At 35.0% G+C, this 20,436-nt stretch overlaps 1 protein-coding gene across 1 annotated transcript in view; it reads right to left on the bottom strand.

Moving 5' to 3' along the window:
* bonsai (28S ribosomal protein S15, mitochondrial) overlaps positions 1–19,858 on the bottom strand; it is a 66,773-nt gene extending 46,915 nt beyond the window's left edge. Inside the window, exons 1-3 of the mRNA XM_090377422.1 lie at positions 19,503–19,858; positions 13,152–13,230; positions 3,164–3,212 (exon numbers count right to left, since the gene is read on the bottom strand). Of these exons, the coding sequence (XP_090233548.1) occupies positions 3,164–3,212; positions 13,152–13,230; positions 19,503–19,845 (471 nt within the window). The 5' untranslated portion in view covers positions 19,846–19,858. The remainder of the gene's footprint in view (positions 1–3,163; positions 3,213–13,151; positions 13,231–19,502) is intronic.
* Between the last annotated feature and the right edge of the window lie 578 nt (positions 19,859–20,436).

Raw genomic sequence — 20,436 nt, 5'->3', positions numbered from 1 at the left:
GTATCCCCAATTCACAAAGGAGGATCGAAGGGTGACATGAGTAATTACAGACCAGTCAGTTTAACTTCTGTTCAGGGAAAACAATGGAATCACTGGTTAAAGATGCATTGCAGGATCATCTAGACAAGACTCCAGTAATAATTCAGACACAGCATGGGTTTGTTAAGGGAAAGTCATGTCTGACAAATTTAATTAGATACTATGATGTGGTTACAAAGGAACTGGATGCAAAAAATAATTTTGAAATTATTTTGAAATCAAAAAATTATTTCAGAAAGGCTTTTGACACTTGTGCATGGTAGACTACTGTACAAACTGGAGCAGTATGGTATTAAGGTTAGGTTGCTACAATGGATAAAAGGGTGGTTGAGCAGGAAAAGACAGAAAGTGGTAATGAATGGATGCTGTTCTTCGTGGAATAATGTTATTAATGGAGCTCCCCAGGGTTCGGTGTTGGGCCCACTGTTGTTTTGTTTATTTATCAATGATATTGATGAAGGTATATCAAGCTTAATTTCGAAGTTTGCAGATGATACAAAGGTTAGCAGGGTTGTTAATGACAGTGTGCTGCAATAGGATCTAGAAAATTTGGACAAATGGACTTAGAAGTGGCAACTGAAGTTTAACATTGACAAATGCAATGTACTGCATATGGGTAGAAGTAACCCCAGAGAAATGTACCAACTGTGTGGTACTACACTTAGCATGGTAGAAAATGAAAAAGATCTGAGAGTAATTGTGCAGTCAGATATGAAGTTTTCTGAGCAATGTAGACAAGCTGCCAGAGCAAGTCATGGGGTATTGTCATTAATGATATACAGGAATTTTGCTAGTAGGGAAAAGGAGGTGATTATCCCTTTGTATAAGGCAATGGTCAAGCTGTGCCTCGAGTACTGCATACAGGTTTGCAGGCCTCATTTTAGGAAGGATGTAGACTTGCTTGGGTGTGTACAGAGAAGGGCAACAAGATTGGCGAGGGGAATGAAGGGATCCTCTTACCAAGAAAGGCTTAAGTTCTGCAAATTGCAGTGGCTGGGGACTAGGCACCTGCGAGGTGATCTGATTGAGGTGTATAAGGCCTTGAATGGGTTGAGCACGCTGAATTCTGATGGGATTCTTTCGCTTGCTCAGATTAAGAACCTGAGGGGGCACAGTTTCAAACTGAGGAAAGACAGTTGTAGAATAGATGTGCGGAAATTTGCCTTTAGCCGTTGGGTGGTTAATTGCTGGAACAAACTTCCATCTGTCGTTGTGGAAGTTGATAGCTTAAATAAATTCAAGGAGGATCTGGGCAAACATTTAGAGGGAATGGATGTGCGAAATTGTTTTTTTTTTTTTTTTTGGCTGATGCTACATAAGCTCATATGCTTGCTTTCTTGCATTACGTGCCTCCATTACTACTACCACTATACCAAACGTGAAATCAAAATGAGAAGTGAGCAATTACAGATCTGTAGGCTTGAATTCTTTTCCAGAGAAAATAAAGAAGTCAATGTTTAAGGAGGTAATGCACAATCATCTTGATAGGAATATAGTTATACAGCAATCACAACATGGATTTGTAAAGGAGGTATCCAAGTCTATTCACTCTGATTATATACAGTGACATAATCATAATCATAAAGGAAATTGATGCAAATAATTATTCTGACATCATATATTTAGATTTCAGTGAAATTTTTGATACTGTTCCACATGAAAGACCTCTGTACAAATTGGAGCTGTGTGGCATTAGAGGCATTTTACTGCTAAAGACAAAGAGATGGTTGATTGCCAACAGACAGAAAATGGTTATTAATGGCCACAGCTCTTCTTGGACTAATGTTATTAGTGGAGTTCCCCAGGGTTCAGTGCTGGGTCCATTGTTGTTTTCAACATTTACTAATGATATTGATGAAGGCATAATATCAGGTTTAATGTCTAAGTTTGCAGATGATATAATGGTTGCAGGGTGATTAATGACTGTCATTAGAGCGTGCTACTGCAACAAGATCTAGAAAACTTAGGTAGAATGGCTGAGAACTAGCAACTGACACTTAAAAATGACAAATACATGGTACTACATATGGGTAGCAGTAATCTCAGAATAACATAACTCTATTGTACACATTGAGGATAGTGGAGAACAAAAAAAAAAACCTGGTGGTCATTGTGCAGGTAGACATAAGTTCACTGAGAAGTGCAGACAGGCCAATAGGTCAGCTCATGAGGTTCTGTCAATATATAGAAATTTTAAACACATTGACAAGGAGGCACTTTCCCATATTATCCAACTGTATAAGGCAGTGGCCACATCTTGGTATTGCATACAGGTCTGGAAGCCTTATTAGGAGACATGCATCTGTTGGAATGCGTGCAATGAAGAACAACATCAACTCTGTAATGTGATGTCTGGAACTAGGCATCTTTGAGAAGACTTGACTGTTTAAGGCTTTAAATGGATTGAGTAAACTAAATACTTATAGCATCCTTACTCTTTTTTGGACAATGCACATAAGAAAACACAAGTTTAAATTGAAAAAGGAGTTGATTTACAGTTGCGAGTTATATGTGCAAAAATTTGCTTTCAGAGAATAACTGATCATTGGGACAAACTTCCATCTGGTTTTGTGAAAGTGGACAGTATGAATAAATTTAAGAAAGGATGAGACATTATTAGAGGGGACGGACAAATGATATTTTCTTTCTTTTTTTTTGGCTGATGGTGTATACGCTTTCCTTGCATCACACACCACTACTAATACTACTTATTTTTTGCCTGTTCTATAAAAAAATAAACATAAGTTCTATTATAGATGTAGTAAAACTTAGAAAAGAAACTCTTTACACCATGTACAGCTACAATAAATATATTGATAAGCTACCAATTTTCCACAAGAACTATGAAATAGGTTTTCCTGTTTGTTTTATTATGAGGCGATTATTGAAATTTTAAAACAGAAACCAATGTCTACACTGTTATTGATAGATGCTGTGAGTTACAGTTCAATGAGCAGCATAGCTGAAGAGTGGAAAAAGTTTTATCACAGAATGGGGTAACTTATCAGGTGACTGATTATGATTTAAAGTTGTTTATAATTGTCAAAGTCTCTGCTTAAGTTTAAAGTGTAAAATAATGATACATACCTCTGAAGTTAAGGATAATTAATGAAATGATACATACCTCTGAAGCTGTATGTAAGGTGAAAATTTTCTTTACTTCTTCATTTGCTCTATAAAGAAATATAGTAAAACAACTGTTAGTCAATGATATGCATACATTTACAGTTGCAAAACAACCATGTTAAATGTTTATGAATTCATTTTTACAAAACACTGTGTGCACAGTAACTACGATCCCTAAAAATTATTTAAACTTGCTAATATTAAATAACAGTGCTTTTTTGTGCAGTTGACTAACAAAATTATTCATGTATCAAACTGCTGAACTTTATTTTTATTAGTTACAAGTTAAGAAAGACAGTTTTTTCACGTGCAATGGGAATTTCAGAAGTGGCAGATAAATTTTGCTATGATTCTAGAAAGAAAAAAAGATGAGAGATATGGCCATTTTTCATAAAGGGTTGTAGGGTGAGAGGAGAAGAAATCTACAAGTCAAGATTTAAAGCTTAGTTGCCTTCTTTAGAGTCCAAATAGACAGTGTAGTAGTTGCAATTATATGCCTTTCTCCCTCACACTATAACAATAGAATGCAAAATCTTATTGAGTGGCTATGTATGAACTATTGTCTGAGAAACTGTTTCTTGTAGAGGACTTTAATATGACAATTCTAGGTTCAAAGTATTTCATAGATCACTACTTAAAACACTATATTTAAATAGGGTTGTATGAAAATCAAAAGTTGCTCAGTATTTTTTAAAACTCTTGATATAAAGTTATTCATAAAATGTGAAGTAAATACAACTAAATATACTATCCTTTAACATATATTGTCACCAAATGAAAGACAGTTAGAAAAAAATAAATTTTTAATACTGTAACAAGGATAATTCTTATGGGCTTAATGACATTAATAACCCTCTAGTAGATATTTTGTAGATGTTTTTGGTATGTGGAGACTGATATCTTGCTGCACTCCACCTGTAAGTGCTGTAGTTAGTTTTCTGCTTGAACTAGGATGCCTCATTCTGGCTTTCAATTTTTGTTCCAAAATATCCCAAAACTGTTCAATTGCATTCAGACTTGGGCTGGAAATGTCAGGTTCAGTACATTATTCTTCTCGAACCACTCATGTACTGAATATGTTTTGCAACATTGAGTATTCTTACATAGATACAAATACAACCTCTCTGTCTCTCCAAAGAATTGCCACAAGGCAAGTAAGATAGAATTGTTCAGAATGTCATGGCAGACCAGCTATACTCATGGTCTCATTGATGACTTTGATAGCAATGATATAAAACAATCCTGTACCATCACACTACCACCACCAAACTTCATTCCTGGCAATACAATCTGGGTGAAACCATTCTTTGGATTTTACCCAGATTCCTACATCAACATAAGGATAGATAATGAGCATTTCTGCAAGACAGCTTTGGCTCATGACCAGCTAACATGATTTCTCTTCTCCCTCCCTCATCCATTTCAAACGTCAACATGCTGGTCTACTTTGCTAGAGATGAATGGTTCCAGTACCTTCTGTTTTCCATTGGCATACCCTGTTTCCAACAGTTGATTTTGGGTGCTCACTCTTTTAGCTGTCTTGAAAATGGACATATGTACTATATAACAACTTACTATCACAACTCTTGTGAAGGAAAATAAGTCTGGAATGCATCAGATATTTTTCCCAAATGAATAATAATTTACACTGTTTCATTTGCCTGTCATTGAATGTGCATGCTTTTTATATCCTACTTTTAACTGGTATCGCCATTTACCATGTAGTGGGACTAACGGAATTAACCATTACTTCCCAGAGATAAGGTGCCCAATACATACTGAAGGAGAGTGTATATAAAGATAAGATAATTTATAAATGTCAGAACAACAAGGCTCAATAAGTTCTACATTATATATATCAGTCAACAAAAGAATGAGAGGAATTACCTCAATATTGACTTCTGCTCTCTTCAAGAAAGCAGAAGGTACACGAAATCTAGATTCTGCAGAAGATTGTACTTAGCAACGATGAAGAGGAAGAAAATTAAATGAACGTACATTATCTGACATATAAGTATCACAGTTTGTAAGGTGAAACGTTTGTTCAGTTATTACTATTTAAGTTACTACTATTATAAAAATAAAAGTTAAAATATTAAGTTATTACTACTATAAAAATTAAGTTTCCGATAGTTATTAAAAAAATGATGTATTTTTGTTAGCTTTTGGATTGTAACCCCCATTTTTGTACTGGTTCTTAGTCCTGTATAACAAGGTTTCGCATTACATGAAATTTTTAGGTCCCAACCTACCATGTTATATGCGGGTTACCTGTATTTAATTATTTTTGCAACCAGAGGCCTTGATGCTGCATAGATCACTTTATAGCAATTTTCTTTGTGCAAATGGTGTGGATTCACTGATTCCCAATGCACATCCTATGACTAACACACTTCAATTCTTGAGATAATTTCAAGTTTCTTCAAACTCATCATCTTCCTTTTCTCCTTCATGGATCCAGGAATCATTGCACTTTTTACTAGATCTTTGCAGAAATTACATAGAACAATTTTAAACAATGGGCTGGAACACATGGGCTGGAAGACAAAATGCTTACGATAGGGATGCTGATGATGACGACTAGACCCTCCATGATGATTTTAATAACCATTTTTACTACAACTCTCAAAAAAAAAATCGACATTGCTTGTAAATCAGCAAACCAAGCAAGTACATAATGCATCGAGAAAGTTCAACTGCATGCCAGACATCTGCATGACACAACAGTTCCACAGTATCACAAACCAATAATATTATTAGTACAACTAGTAACTATATATTTTGAAAGAACAACATGTGATAATTTACATCATCTAGACAATTTTTTAACCACGATTTCATTTGCCTCTTTTTTATAAGATTCGTGTATATCTTATAAAAAAGAGGCAAATGAAACAAAAATATAGGTATCTAAACACAATTTGTGCACATGGAGGGTCTAGTGTACTTTAATTTTTTTAAAACTGGCTGTTTCCTATACAGTAATGTAACAGCAATTTCTTGCTGATGGAACTAGGTCCATTGCCAAAATCATATATTCTCTTCTTTTCAGTTGTACTTTTATGGCCTTTCCCTAAACACCTTGGAGCTCCCAGGCTTGCCTGATGTCCCCAGTAAGAGTTTCAGTTTAAAAGCAGTCCCTGGCATGCCTCCTCATGGCCAAGGTTGGGAGTCAGAGGGCAGAGAACCAGGTGTCCCCTGGCTGCAAAGTCGTCAGGTGCCGGCACTCAACACAACAACACATACTTACACACCTACATATATAAACTTGCCAGCCTTAGCCTTTTGCCTCTTCAGAAGCTACTGTGGTATATAGAGGGAACCCTGGAGACCACAATTAAAACAAACACACCTTGACCTTACCTTGTACTTTTATGGCTTTCCTCTTCAGAATGGACTTTGGATGCACTAATGCAGATGAAGGTTTTTAAAAATCTGAGGCACTGCCATGACAGCTATTCGAAGCTTGCTTCTCACTGGCTGGTGAGTTGTCTCTGTTAGCAAATATATATATAGAACTAGGAAAAATGGATTTTGTCTAGGTGAAACTGTGTATATATATATATATTTTTTTTTTCCTCTCCATTTCCTGAATTTTTGAGCTATAGTATTGTGCTATGTACCCAGTGCTGGGGCCCTGTGCAAGGTGAGACAAAGAGTCTAGGAAGTTTGGACCAAAGGGGGGGGGGGATCAACCAATGTTTCAAATTTACATACAGACAGTCCTCGTATAACACGATAGTGTTCCTAGAAACCCTCGTGCAATGCAAAATCGTGTAATATAAACAACAGGCCCTATGGAAAAAATAGGGTTAGGGGCTGACCACCCAAGATTGGACACACATTTTTAACCAAAACATTACCAAACACAATAAATAATCGTAATAAAACACTTACAGTTGAAAAATGTAAAATTAATAATTTAATCATTTAAATTTAGATTCTTACCTTAAAAGTAAATGAAGACAGCTTGAGGGAAAGGGGTTGAAGCAGTGTAATTATGGGGAAAGTGGCGGCAGGTTGTCATCATTATCAGAACTGGGAAGTGGAGGAGATGCCGATGAGGACGTTGGATGAAATGTGGTCACGCCAGAACTAGAGGGTTGCGGCTCATTTTCTCTCTTTCTTGGGTGTTTTCATAAAAAAGACATCTAGTTTCTGTTGTCTTGCAATCTTCCTCCTTTCACAAAGCAGCTGCTTATATGGCTCCAAAGCAGATCGAATTGTATGAAGTGCTCTTCTGCTTCTTTCTGCATTATAATCGTTATCTTCTAGCCATTGCATACTTTTCTCAAATGAATTTAAAACTGAAGATAACTCTGAAGTAGAAAGCGGTTTTATGGTGGCGTTCAGGCATTCAACTTTGTTGTCTTTCTCATCTTCCACCTGCCCTCCAGCAACAAGTTGTTGCAGTTCTTCAGTTGAAAGTTCTTCTTCATGAGACTGAAACAACTCTTCTAAATCATCTTCCTCCAATTCCTCAAAGCCAACCTGCTTTGCGAGGGCAACACAATGTGCTTTTAATTTAGGAAGCTCATTTACAGGATCAAAGCCTTTAAAATCACAAATAAAATCTGGTAAAAGAGGCCGCCAAACACCATGTAAGCATTCTTTTGTCACTTCGTTTCAGGCCTCCACAATTATGTATATTGCATTCTTAATGTTGAATCGCTTCCAGAAGTCTTTAACTGTTGGTGCATTTTCACCCTCTGTTTCTGCTATCAGCATCTTAAATGTCCGTCTTGTGTAATAGTGCTTAAAAACAGCAATTACTCCTTGGTCAAGTGGCTGGATAAGAGATGTTGTGTTAGGTGGTAAAAACAGGATTTTGATGTTTGGTGACAGTTCAGCAAGGGTTGGAGGGTGACTTGTGGTGCATTGTCCAAAATAATTAAAATCTTAAAATCCAAATTTTTCTTTTTTCAGTAGCTTCGAAACACATCCTCAAACACATGTAGTAGAAGTTCAGTGAAGATCTGCCCTGTCATCCACCCTCTTCTGCTGTTCCTAAAGTAAACACCCAGGGTAGTCCTTGTGATCCCTTTTAACGCTCGTGGATTGGCTGCATGATAAACTATAACAGGCTTCAGTTTCAAGTCGCCACTTGCATTTGCTCATAACATAACGGTAAACCTATCCTTAGCAGCCTTGAAGCCTGGAGCTCGTGCTTCCTCTCTTGAGATATATGTTCGTGATGGCATTTTTTTCCAATACAGTCCGATTTCATCAAAGTTGAAAATTTGGTCCAGTGTATAGCCCTCTTCCTCAATTAGTTTTTTCAGTATCGGCGGAAATGCCTTTGCTGCTGCTTCATCTGCACTCGCAGCTTCACCTGATAATTTCACATTATGGAAAGCGTGACATTTACTGAAATTGTTGAACCAGCCACTACTGGCAGTAAAGGGAGGCACTTCTTGAGGGTTTTCAACTTTATTTCTGAGGTCTTCAAATATTGCCAATGCCTTTGCTTTTATCATAAGCAAACTTGTTCCTGATCTCTTCTTTGTTTGATCTTCTATCCAAACAGATAAAAGACGTTCCATCTCTTCCAGTTCTTTGTGTCTTGATCTAACTGATTTTGTTACACTTTGTGTTGTTCCTGCTATGAGAGTTGCTTTTATTTTTTCTGCATTCTTTCTAATTGTTCTCAGCGTTCCTTCATTTAGGCCTGTAGCACGCACAATATCGCATGTTCTTTCATTCCGGTCAAAGCGTTTCACAATTTCATATTTTTCTTCTATTGATATTGCTTTTCTTTTTCTCTCTGAAGTATTTTCACCAGAACGCTTCCTTTTCACACTTTTTTCAAGTGTTTTACTCATTTTTTTGAGAATAGAGCACAATTATAAACTGAACAAAAATGAGGAGGCAAGCTTGATATACATAAACGCACAGCGAACAAGTCGCAACTGAATAAATGATGCAACGCCCGTGTACAAACTGAATAAACGATGCAACGCCCGTGTACAAACTGAATAAACAATGCAGTAAAGGTGAAAACACACTATTCTCACATATTACATGCTTATGTTTTACTAAAGCACATTTCTGAAGGTCACTACCATAAAACAATAAAAACAATTTGCAGTTTCTGGTTTATTGGTGTTCCTGCTAGTGGAATCTGTTATAAACGGGTAGTAAAAGTCTATCTAATTACATTTGCGATAATACCGATACAGTAGCTGAAATTCTGTTGATTTTTACGTTATTATGTTAAATGTGTTTCCCCTTCCATGAAATCATAAAAACAAAATTTTAGAATCTTCTCTTCATTCCTACTGTGTTGTATTTAGTTGTGGTGATTCCGCCGCGTTCGACTACCATTTCTTGTAAACACAAAGGCGAATCGTGCATAAGCGAATTACATTCGTGTTATATGCGACATTATTGCCCTATTTATAAATCGTGTATGATCGAATTTGTGTAATGCAAACACGTGTTATACGAGTACAGACTGTACTTATTACATATTTATTTCATGTAGGAGGAATATAAGAAAATAGCATCATATTATGATCAATATTTAATATACTGATAAATAATAACTTATCACATATAACTGACTAAAAATATCACACACATTTCCATTACAAATTAAAAAAATAAAAATAATGAAAGATAAACAATCAGTAATGATCCAAACAAACAATTATCCAAAAATATCAATAAATTAGTTTTTTCTGCACCTGAGATAAACAGTACTTTATATTTCATTCATATGCATGTTTAAAGTAGTGGCATTTCTAACGTTTAAAAAAAAAGTAAGGAAGAGTGCGATAAAAGTCCATTACGTGTCATTATTTCACTCTTACACACTGATTATCATGGTTATGAATCATTTTTAACCAATAATCTTCAACTTTGGGAAATAGTAATGTCAAATGGTAGAATTCAAATTATACAGTTTTCATTAGGTTATGCCATGCCATTATAAATGTCATATATTTCTTTCAAACAGTTTTAATTAAGGGCATAGAAAAAATATTATATGCAACTCAAGTAAAAAGCAGTTTATTAACTCATACAAATTCATGAAATAATACACCATTTTTTACTCTTGTTGCATAAATAACTACAGAGTTATCAAAAATTACTTAAATGTGCAGCTTCATAGAAATATGACATGTGCCGCTAACTTGATATAAATCCATTATTAATTCAGAATTATAGTCATAAAAAATGACTAATAATCGTTACAGAAATAAATAAAAGAACCCTTCTAAATATACTCAGTAACCAAAATTGTAAACGATGTGATGTACGGCGAAAGTTGAATGATAAAATTAATTTTTGACATTACTTTGATATATGCTGTCATTTTTGGAAAGCAGTTTGGATCAACTTTAGGAAAACAGAATATAGGTTTTAATAACACTGGATAATTTGTTGTCATGTGACTATCATTCATTTATGATCACCCTGTATTTATTTATCACATATCATTGCGCAAAAAAAGGAAATAAATAAAATCACATATATATTTTCCTGGACCTTTTTTCTGCAAAATGACTCGCCATATCATCGTAATATTTTTTGTCTGCCAATTCATGCTCAATTGATATTAATGATAATGAAGTAAGCCTTACTTGACAATCTCAGGTAGTTCTTTATTAGTTTTAATTTTAATGGGGGATTTTAACTTTCCAGATACTGACTGGAACTTGTGGGTTGGTCACTTGCACACTAGCAAGACTTTTGTGGATTTATTGGATGACTGTTTTCTACAACAACAACAACATGTTCGAGAGGCAATCAGAGGGGGGAAAACTCTTGATCTGATTATCAGCAGTGATTATTCATGCGTTAACCACTGGGTGGCAGTGATCACAATGTACTGATGTGGGAATTACTTAAAGATGTAACTACCATCAAGACTAAAGGAAAGGACTTTTGCTTTCGTAAAGGTGACTAAGGGGCTCTCAGACAGTTTTTTAAATTCTATACAGTGGGATCAACTGATGATGTTACCAATGTTGAATTCTAAATGGGAAGCCTTCAGGGACTTAATTTTGGAGGCTACTAGCTTTTCATTCCAACAAAGAAATACTGTTCAAGGTTTAGGCCTAAATGGATGTCAGATGAATTAATGAGGGTCATGGCAGAGAAGAAAAATGTATGGGATACATATAAAGTATCAGGTGACACAGACGCCTATGGCATATATAAACTAGTCTGTAATCAAGTCACAAAGGTGGTTAGGCAGGCTAAGGCAGATCACAAGAAATCTTGGGCAAAGGATGCAAAGAAAAACAAAGAGTTCTTTACTTATGTAAATTCTAGAAGGAAAGGGATGAATCAGATTGGACCACTTAACATAGGTGGATTGACTACTGATGATCATGCTCAGGTAGCTGATAAACTGAATGAGTATCTACATTCACACACGAGGAGTTATTCAATGAGAGGAGTGCCAGAAGTTTATCAAACTCTAACAGGGAGAGCTAAGTGATTTTGTAATAACTGAGAGCAAAGTGGAGGAGAAATTGTAAGTTAAACATAAAAAAGGCACCTTGGACGGACAGGATCTATCCAGTTACATTAAAGGAGGCAGCAAAGGAAGTAAGCAAACCCTTAGCCATAATTATGAGAGCTTCCTTGGACTGGAGGTGTGCAAATGCATCACCAATTCACAAAGGGGGTTCAAAAGGTGACACAAATAACTATAGACCTGTTAGTTTAACTTGTGTTCTGGGGAATATAATGGAATTACTGGTTAAAGAAGCATTGGAGGATCATCTAGACAAGACTTCAGTAATAGTTAAGACACAGCATGGGGTTATTAAAGGGAGGTCTTGTCTGACTAATTTGATTGGATACTATGTTGTGGTCACAAAGGAACTGAATGCCAAAAATAATTTTGATATCATATACAGTCCATTCCGGTTATTTGGGACACATCGGGACTGCACTGAATGCACCCCAAATGCAGAGCTGAAAACTTCCAATTAAAGGGATAAAAAATCAAACACACAAAAACACACAGTTATATATTTAAATGGAAGTTTTACTTCCATATAGTTGTTCACTTTGATCAATGATGGCAAACCTTTCCTGGCCCATGCCAAAAATACGCTGATGCAAAAATATAACAATTTTTGCATGCCACATAAAAAAAAAAAAACTGACTAAAATCAGTAAATAATTTTTATTGATACATAAAATGGTAACGATCCTTAATTTGTTAATGAGAACTTTGTTGTTGAGTAATTCTGGACATAATTACACATAAAATGGTAACGATCCTTAATTTGTTAATGAGAACTTTGTTGTTGAGTAATTCTGGACATAATTACACTTGCAGTTTTCACCACTGAATGTGGCTAATGGACCACAAAGCAAGTGTGTCTTCATATAAAAAACCTTTTTTTTATAATATAAACTATTTGAGTGCTCCTCGTGGCATATGTGCCATTGGTTTGCCATCACTGACTTAGACAATTCAGTTTCTGCATATGTTCACTAATAGAAACAGGCTACCGGTTGATAAGAAGATATTAAGCTTCAAAATAGTTGACCTGGTGGTACCTCAGGTTTTTAAATATACAGTGAATTCATCTCTTCAGTTGATCCAATACAATTTAAAATTACATTATCAACTTAAGCAGAACCATGGATTATAATATTTATATCAAACACCATTAAGCCCGTACCTCAATGCTGAGTACCCAGCCTTGGCCTCAGAAGAAGTAGAAAGATCCCCACAATTAAAACTGAATGAAGAAAGTAAAAATTTCATTTGATTCCACTATTACAATCCTATATTAATTAGTGGATGTTTTACTTATTCTTATAATCAATAAATCTGTTGGTGTTCTTTATATAAGGGATTAACGATGCCCAGTTCCAGCCAATAATCAATCATAAGTTTTCCCCTAGACCTGAAATTAGAAGGCAGTAAACTAAGACACTTGAGAACAACATGATAAGGAGTAGTTTTAATAAATTTGCAATAATAGATAATACTATAGATAACAGATAATACTCACGTTTTGAGCTCATCAGAAAGCTCAAATGCTGGCTTTGGCATATTTAAATCTACTTCTCCTAACGTATTCACTTGATCACCTAATTAAGATTTTAAAAAAACTTTATAAATAATGAACTAATTGATTTTTTTTAATATGTCTATTACATTTTATTTATTGATATGGAAAACTGCTATTAGGTGTCTCTACTCATGTTTTGAATGGAGAATATTAATGATCCACTCAGTATATGCTTTCATTTTCTCTCTTTTTTGGATAGTGATGGGAATCAAACTAAGGCCTTTCTAAATGGTCAGCAAGTGACAAAGTATACTTCCACAAAGTTTATAGTTTGTTGCAGAAAATAGTTATATAAAATTCTTTAAGTTTGAAAATAATCATATATATGTTTGACTTATATAAAATAAGCAAAGCAGAAAAAAGCAGGAAATTAATCAATGAACACAAATCTCCAAATCCAGAACTGAATACTGTTCTGACATCTTAAGTAGAAATTTATAAATCTTTCTAGACATTGCTTAATTTATCCAAGAAAAAAAGGAACAATTAGGTTAACCAGCAACCCCTCTCTCACAAATCCATTTCACTCCTTATCTTGTAAATGCTCTATTTCTGTTGCATGCCTCTTTTTACAGGAGCTTACATGGGTACTAATCTTTTGAAGAAACAGAATCTGTAATTCCACCTTATTTTATTTCCCCAGTTGAAACATGTGCAGCAACCAGCTGTCATCTATTTTCAACTTCAAATTCAGTTAACTAACTTTTCTTCTCTTTCATTCATTATTTTTATTTTCTACTTCCTGAAAATTACAATTTAAAGAAATTCAAGTCTGATTTTGAATTCAGTCCTTTGATTTTCCAACCTATCAAAGTTAGTACAGTACTATAAGTTTTATTTAACAAAATTTTGTTTTAGACCAATTAAAAGAAATACTTAAATAATACAGGGTTATTCAAAATGAAGTCCGGGGTTTCAAACAATTCCTGTACACACATGAGCAGACATAGGAAGAAAGAAATATTTCCAGAATGCAAGTATAGTAATGAAGTTTTTTTACATACCTCATAAATGTTCAATATGAGAGCCTTTAGTGATCAGGCAGACATCAATTCGGAAAAGGAATTCTTCCCACACACGGCTCAGTAAGTCAGGAGTGATGCTGTCAATGGTTTTGGTGATCCAATCTTTCAGTTCTGGTATAGTTGCAGGTAAGGGAGGCACAAAAACGTTATCCATTACGAAACCCCACAGGAAGAAATCGCAGTAAAAGCTTTCTCATTACATTCCGAAGCCATGTCGCAACAGAGCAGAACTGGCGTCACAGGCAAACGAACGACTGCACAGCGGTATGCGTCCAACGCCATCTGGTGGTTAGCCATGCAGCATACCAAACATTGCAAGTGTGGGAATGAAACTTGAGATATTATGCGTTCTTTTGAGATGGCTACAAATGATTATGACACATGCAAAAAATTATTCCCAAAAAAAATTCTGAAACCCCGGACTTCATTTTGAATAACCCTGTATATTACTTACTACAGTTTTTATGGCAAACCTTTTGTTTTATCATAATGTACCAATAATAAATTTGCTAAAATTGCACATATATTACTTTCTACACATGCTATATTTTTGATAAAGATATTAACAGAATGACTGCATATTACATAATAATTATAACAGTTATTGTAAAAAAATATACGAGAGGTGATCACTTAATTCACTGACTGATGCAAGAGTTTATGTTTACTGCACAAACTTTCCATAACTGCCGTTAGATGCATTCTCCCTGATCACTACTGAGCAAACTCTGTGTGCACGTCAGTACTTGTCAAGCTATTGTGTGAAGAGATTTTTTAGCCGCATGTCACTGACAATTATTTTGAAGCAAGTATTATGTCAGACATACAGATCGAGCAGCGATATGCGATTCATTATTGTCTCAGATGAGGCTTAAATGCATCAGAAACAATTAAAGAGATGAATGAAGTGTATGGTAATGAATGTCTTGGTAGGATGGCCCTATTCCGGTGTGAAGTTGTTTCTCCATAAAGATAATGTCAGGTCCCATATGGCTAATATTGTGCAGGCAGTGATCACTGCCATAGGTGTGAGGTTCTGCCACATCCCTCTTATTCACCAGACTTAGCCCCTTGTGATTTCTTCCTATTTCCACTTCTGAAAGGCAAGCTTTTTGCATCCACCACAATGATGCTCCCAGAGCCACAACAGAAGCACTTCACAGTCTTTCGAAAGTATGGGTATGACAGTGGTGAAATTTCAAGGGAGGGTATTCAAGGAGAAATCCACAGAAGATTCAGATGATGACAATTAAGATAAGATCTTGCACCAGTCCATATAATATATATATATTCTTATCAATGGGTTGTGGTTTTGAAAGGATAATTCAATGCACATAACTGAAAATACTGAAGATATTTTTTAAAAAAACATTAACTGCTACCAGAATAATTTAAGTTTCTGATTAACTGCTACAACAACAATTTAAGTTTCTGATTAACTGCTACAACAACAATTTAAGTTTCTGATTAACTGCTACAACAACAATTTAATTTTGGTTTCTGAAATGAACTTATTCTATTAGCAATTTTATCAGAAAAAGTAAGTTTTTATTATTTTACCTATTTTAAGAACATCATAATTTCATCAAAATACTCAAACAAATTCGATATTTTATTTCTATGCAGTTTTACTTCTATCAGTTTCTCTTACTGGAATCTGATGTACTGGCATGTAGTGTTAAAAAAATGAAATTTTATTATTAAATTGATAGCAAGCTTAAATAGCTAAATAATGCAGGTTACATGTAAACAAAAAAAAAAACTGATGACAAATTACATATAAAATATAATAATAATAAAACACAATAAAATAAAATCGACCATTAGGTGACTGATTTTCTTCATATAGCTGGAATAACAATAATTCATCAAGTTATCAAATCATTGTACACAAAATTAAGTAGAGGAAAATAATTTATATAAGCTATAGACAGAGCTGGATCACAGTAAGGCCATAGACACCAAAAAAGAATCAGCAACTCTCACGTCAATATCAGTGATATTGACGAAGGTATATCAGGGTTAATGTTCAAGTTTGCAAACAATATGAAGGTTGGTAGGGATGTTAATGACTGAATGGCAGTACACTACTGCAATGGGATCTAGAAAAGTTGAGCAGATGGGCTGAGAGATGGCAACTGAAGTTTAACATTGACAAATGTAAAGTACTGCATATGGGTAGCAGTAACCCTAGAGTAACGTACCAACTGTGTGGTACTACACTCAGTGCAGTGGAGTATGAAAAAGACCTGGGGGTGATTGTGCAGTCAGATGTGAAGTTTTCTGAGCAGTGCAGACAGGCTGCAAAAGTAGCTCATGGTGTCTTGTCAATGATATACAGAAATTTTGCTAGTAAGGAAAAGGAGGTGATTATCCCTTTGTATAAGGCAATGGTCAGGCCACATTGAGCACTGTGTACAGTGCTAAATTTTAGGAAAGATGTAGAGTTGCTAGAATGAGTACAAAGAAGAGCAATGAGGTATGTATAAGGCCTTGAATGGTTTGAGCAAGCACAATACTGATGGAATTCTTCCTCTTGCTCAGATTATTCACCTGAGAGGACAAATTCAAATTGAGGAAAGACAGGTGTAGAATAGATGTGTGGAAATTTGCCTTTAGCCAGCAGGTGGTTGATTGTTGGAACAAACTTTCATCTGTCATAGAGGAGGTTGCCAATTTAAATAAGTTCAAAGAAGAACTAGACAAACATTTGAAGTGAATGGATGGGTGAAATGGGAAGGGTTGTTTTTTTTTTTTTTTTTTTTGGCTGATGCTATATAAGCTTGCTTTCTTGCATCACATGCCACTACTAATGCTAATTCTAATGTTTGATCTTGGGTACTGGCTTGCTGTCAATCGAACAGTGCACTTTCCTTAAATGGCTTTGGATACTCACCAATAAGAGTGATATACATTCATTTTCCTTATAATTCTGTCAATACAATACTTATTATGGGTGGGCCCCAAGTAGAGCCTAGTGGATTTTTTTTTAATGCTACATGATGATTAAATCATTCCCCAGACACTGCTTTAGTTCCCCAGTTCAGAAAACTCTGGGCCTTGGTTTATAACTGACCTCAATTCATTTAATCTAATGAACTTAACTAAAGTATCCTAGTATAATCAACAGGTCAAGTTTGAATATTTACCTTAACTTGTTGCATTTGAGCAACATGTCAAATTGCATCATTCCATACATAACATAACAGTACATCAATTTTCATTAGACTACATTGTATAAGTAGTCATTCTGACCTGGTTATAGTTTCTCTCCTTGTTACTTTTATTCGTCAATAACCTTATTCAACCAATGAGAAGCCCATGGCAGCTGTATGGTTAAATTCATAACCCTTGGGTTGTATTTTTTCAAACTTCTTATGAGGCAACTGCCTCAATATTTTTCAGAAGTACATATATCATAAAAGAAACAGCCAGAACAGGAAGAGAGGGGAGGGGATCATGAATTTAGACTTTGCAAAATTATCTTGTATATAGCCATAGCCTTAGCCCCATAAATTTCAGATACAGTAAATTCATTAAAATCTGGCATCTCGGAATCCCTGAGGGTGCTGGATTTTAAAAAGTCTAGTGGTTGAGCAGCTTTGGAGAAGCATATTTCAGTGAATATTAGAAATATGACAACTGAACTTATTTACATCTGTAAACATTTAATGACAATAAACAATCACAAAAAACATTGTCATGGACTTTAATGTCAATTTTAAATGCATGCCTGGTATAGTATCAGAGAATACCAATGAATGTGTTTCACAGAAAAAATATTTTCACTGGAGGATAAACATTCTTTTTAGCATGTTCATTACTGCTTATGTGCCATGAGGAATATATAGTCACATGACATGATGGGAAGAACCTGATTAAATAATAAAATTGAGGTTTCAAATTATCAAAAGTTAATTCCATATATACAAACTAATCTCAACACAAGCAAAGAAAACAAGCACTGTTGCAAATAATGCCAATTTCAGTCCATGTACCAATATCAAGCAATTGCACAGCACAAACTTACTGACCCCCTTAGGAATAACTTCATACATGTACCGTGTCACATCACTTGGGTGCTGTTTGACTGTACATGTCTCAGCAAATGAGTTAAGGAATAATTATAACCAGGTATATGTAATCTTTATCAGTTAACATGATATTTTGATTTTATATATAATGGAAAGAAATTCATTCAATTTCTCAAATGTAATAAAAAAATCACTAATTTCATTAATTTTTTTCCTTTTTTGGCTGCCATTATAATTTGCCACACAACTGACAAGCTGTATGGCTAGCTGTTGTGCAAAAAGCAAAACACTGCTTTTGTACATCAGTAAGTCACTATTTATGGAAGAAACTAACCATACATTTAATTTAATGTTGCCTATATTTTTCCAGCTGTAACCACACTGGGCATTCTCTCTCTTCCCCTCCACTCTTGGCTGTTTCAAAGTGGCGTCAAACTGGTCATTGTTCATGCAATTGCATTAGCATTAATTGAGGCATATGATGCAAGAAAGCAAGCTTATATAGCATCAGCCAAAAAAAAAAAAAAAAAAACATCCCATTTCACTCATCCAGTCACTCCAAATGTTTGTCTAGTTCAGCCTCAAGGCTGAACTCCAGTATGGTATACACTGGTAGGTAGTTTTATGAAAGTGAGGAAGACAGTGGTGATTGACAGGTGAAGGCACCTCCTGCATTTTCTTTCCGATTGTTTTGTGTTGTCGAGGAGGGGGTGCTTAGCTTAGTTAGGGCCTTTATTCCCCCCATCCCGCTGTTTTAAAATCGAAAAACGAGTTCCCGATTTAAAAGCAGCGGTGAGTTGGGGGGAAAAAACACCCTAAGCATATCAACCTAGAGGACAGTGGGCGGGAAAAGCAGCGAGTGGCACCTGCCAATCACTGCTTTGTTCCTGTCCGTTTGCCGAAATATGGGAATCAAAACTTGTCAATACTTTCCCACTGTTTTGCTTTCGCCATGTGTACACCGTTCTGGAGTTTTACCGCGCTGTAAATAAGCGATAGCACTAAAAGAGGAAAATGTCATTTTTCTGTGTGGATAATGAGAAAAATGTAATATATTCAGATCGTACTTAGTTGCCAGACTTTAGTTTCTTGTACACATATATAAATATATATTGCAAGTAGGTATTTTTTCAGCAGGATCCCAACATCATTACCTAAGACCAGTAACTCGTAACCCAGCTCAGGCTATAATCAATATCTCGAAATTCAATCACTTATCTTTCAGAGTATACCTGATTGATTATACAGGGTTTGTTTTGGTCTTCGTGTCCACTTAATCGGTAATTTATCAATTGGCCATGTGCGCCATTCAAATTTGCGATTTCGACTCGAAATATGCAAAGGCCACGAAACCCTTGCATTCCAATTTGTACAAGTCAGATTTGATAAAATAAAACCAGAGCCCAAAAATTTAACTTCACACAACTCCAGTGGTTTACGAAAGTGATTCCTACGATCGACATTTCCTTCGAAATTATTATGACATTTTATTACTGCAAAACTACTACAAAGTCTACTAGTAAGAGAACTGTTTAAACTAATGCATATGTTACTTAATGCTTTACGCGCAATCATGTTGTAACATAAAACAAATATATAATCCAACACCGACACACTAAACTCTAGATGCAGCCATGTCTCTAATACCACTGATTTGAAGACACCTGGTGGAGTACTCAGAATATCCAACTACTCTATATTTAATTTTTAAATGGAGTATGTGCACCTTTTGAGGACGCCATTATGAAAATTACGTATGTATGGATAACATGGAAAGTTAATAACAGTATGAAGGGAGGAGTCAGTATACTGTATGTCATAAATAAATGCAGCTCAATAAATACTAAAGGAACGATTACAACGCTTTTAGAATAGGTGACCGAACGTTCCAAGTTGGTATACCGTGTTCTCTTCTTTTAGTCCAGTGGTTTCAACCTTTTTTTAATAACGGCACCCCTAAGTAATTTATTTTATTTTGCGGCACCCCTACTCAATTTTCTCAATATATATACATATATATAATATTAAAAAATATATATGTTATATGATATTTATTACAATAATATAATTATAACAATTACATTTCATAATACAAATTATATATATATATACAGTATATAATTTTATTCTTTATATAGAGATACTAAATAAACAGCAATTATAGAT

Source organism: Mastigoproctus giganteus, chromosome 7 (assembly GCF_048544385.1).
Source record: "Mastigoproctus giganteus isolate SK-2022 chromosome 7, ASM4854438v1, whole genome shotgun sequence".
Lineage (NCBI taxonomy): Eukaryota > Metazoa > Arthropoda > Arachnida > Uropygi > Thelyphonidae > Mastigoproctus > Mastigoproctus giganteus.
Note: the sequence above shows the minus strand (reverse complement) of the source record. Positions and strands in the feature narration are given on the sequence as shown.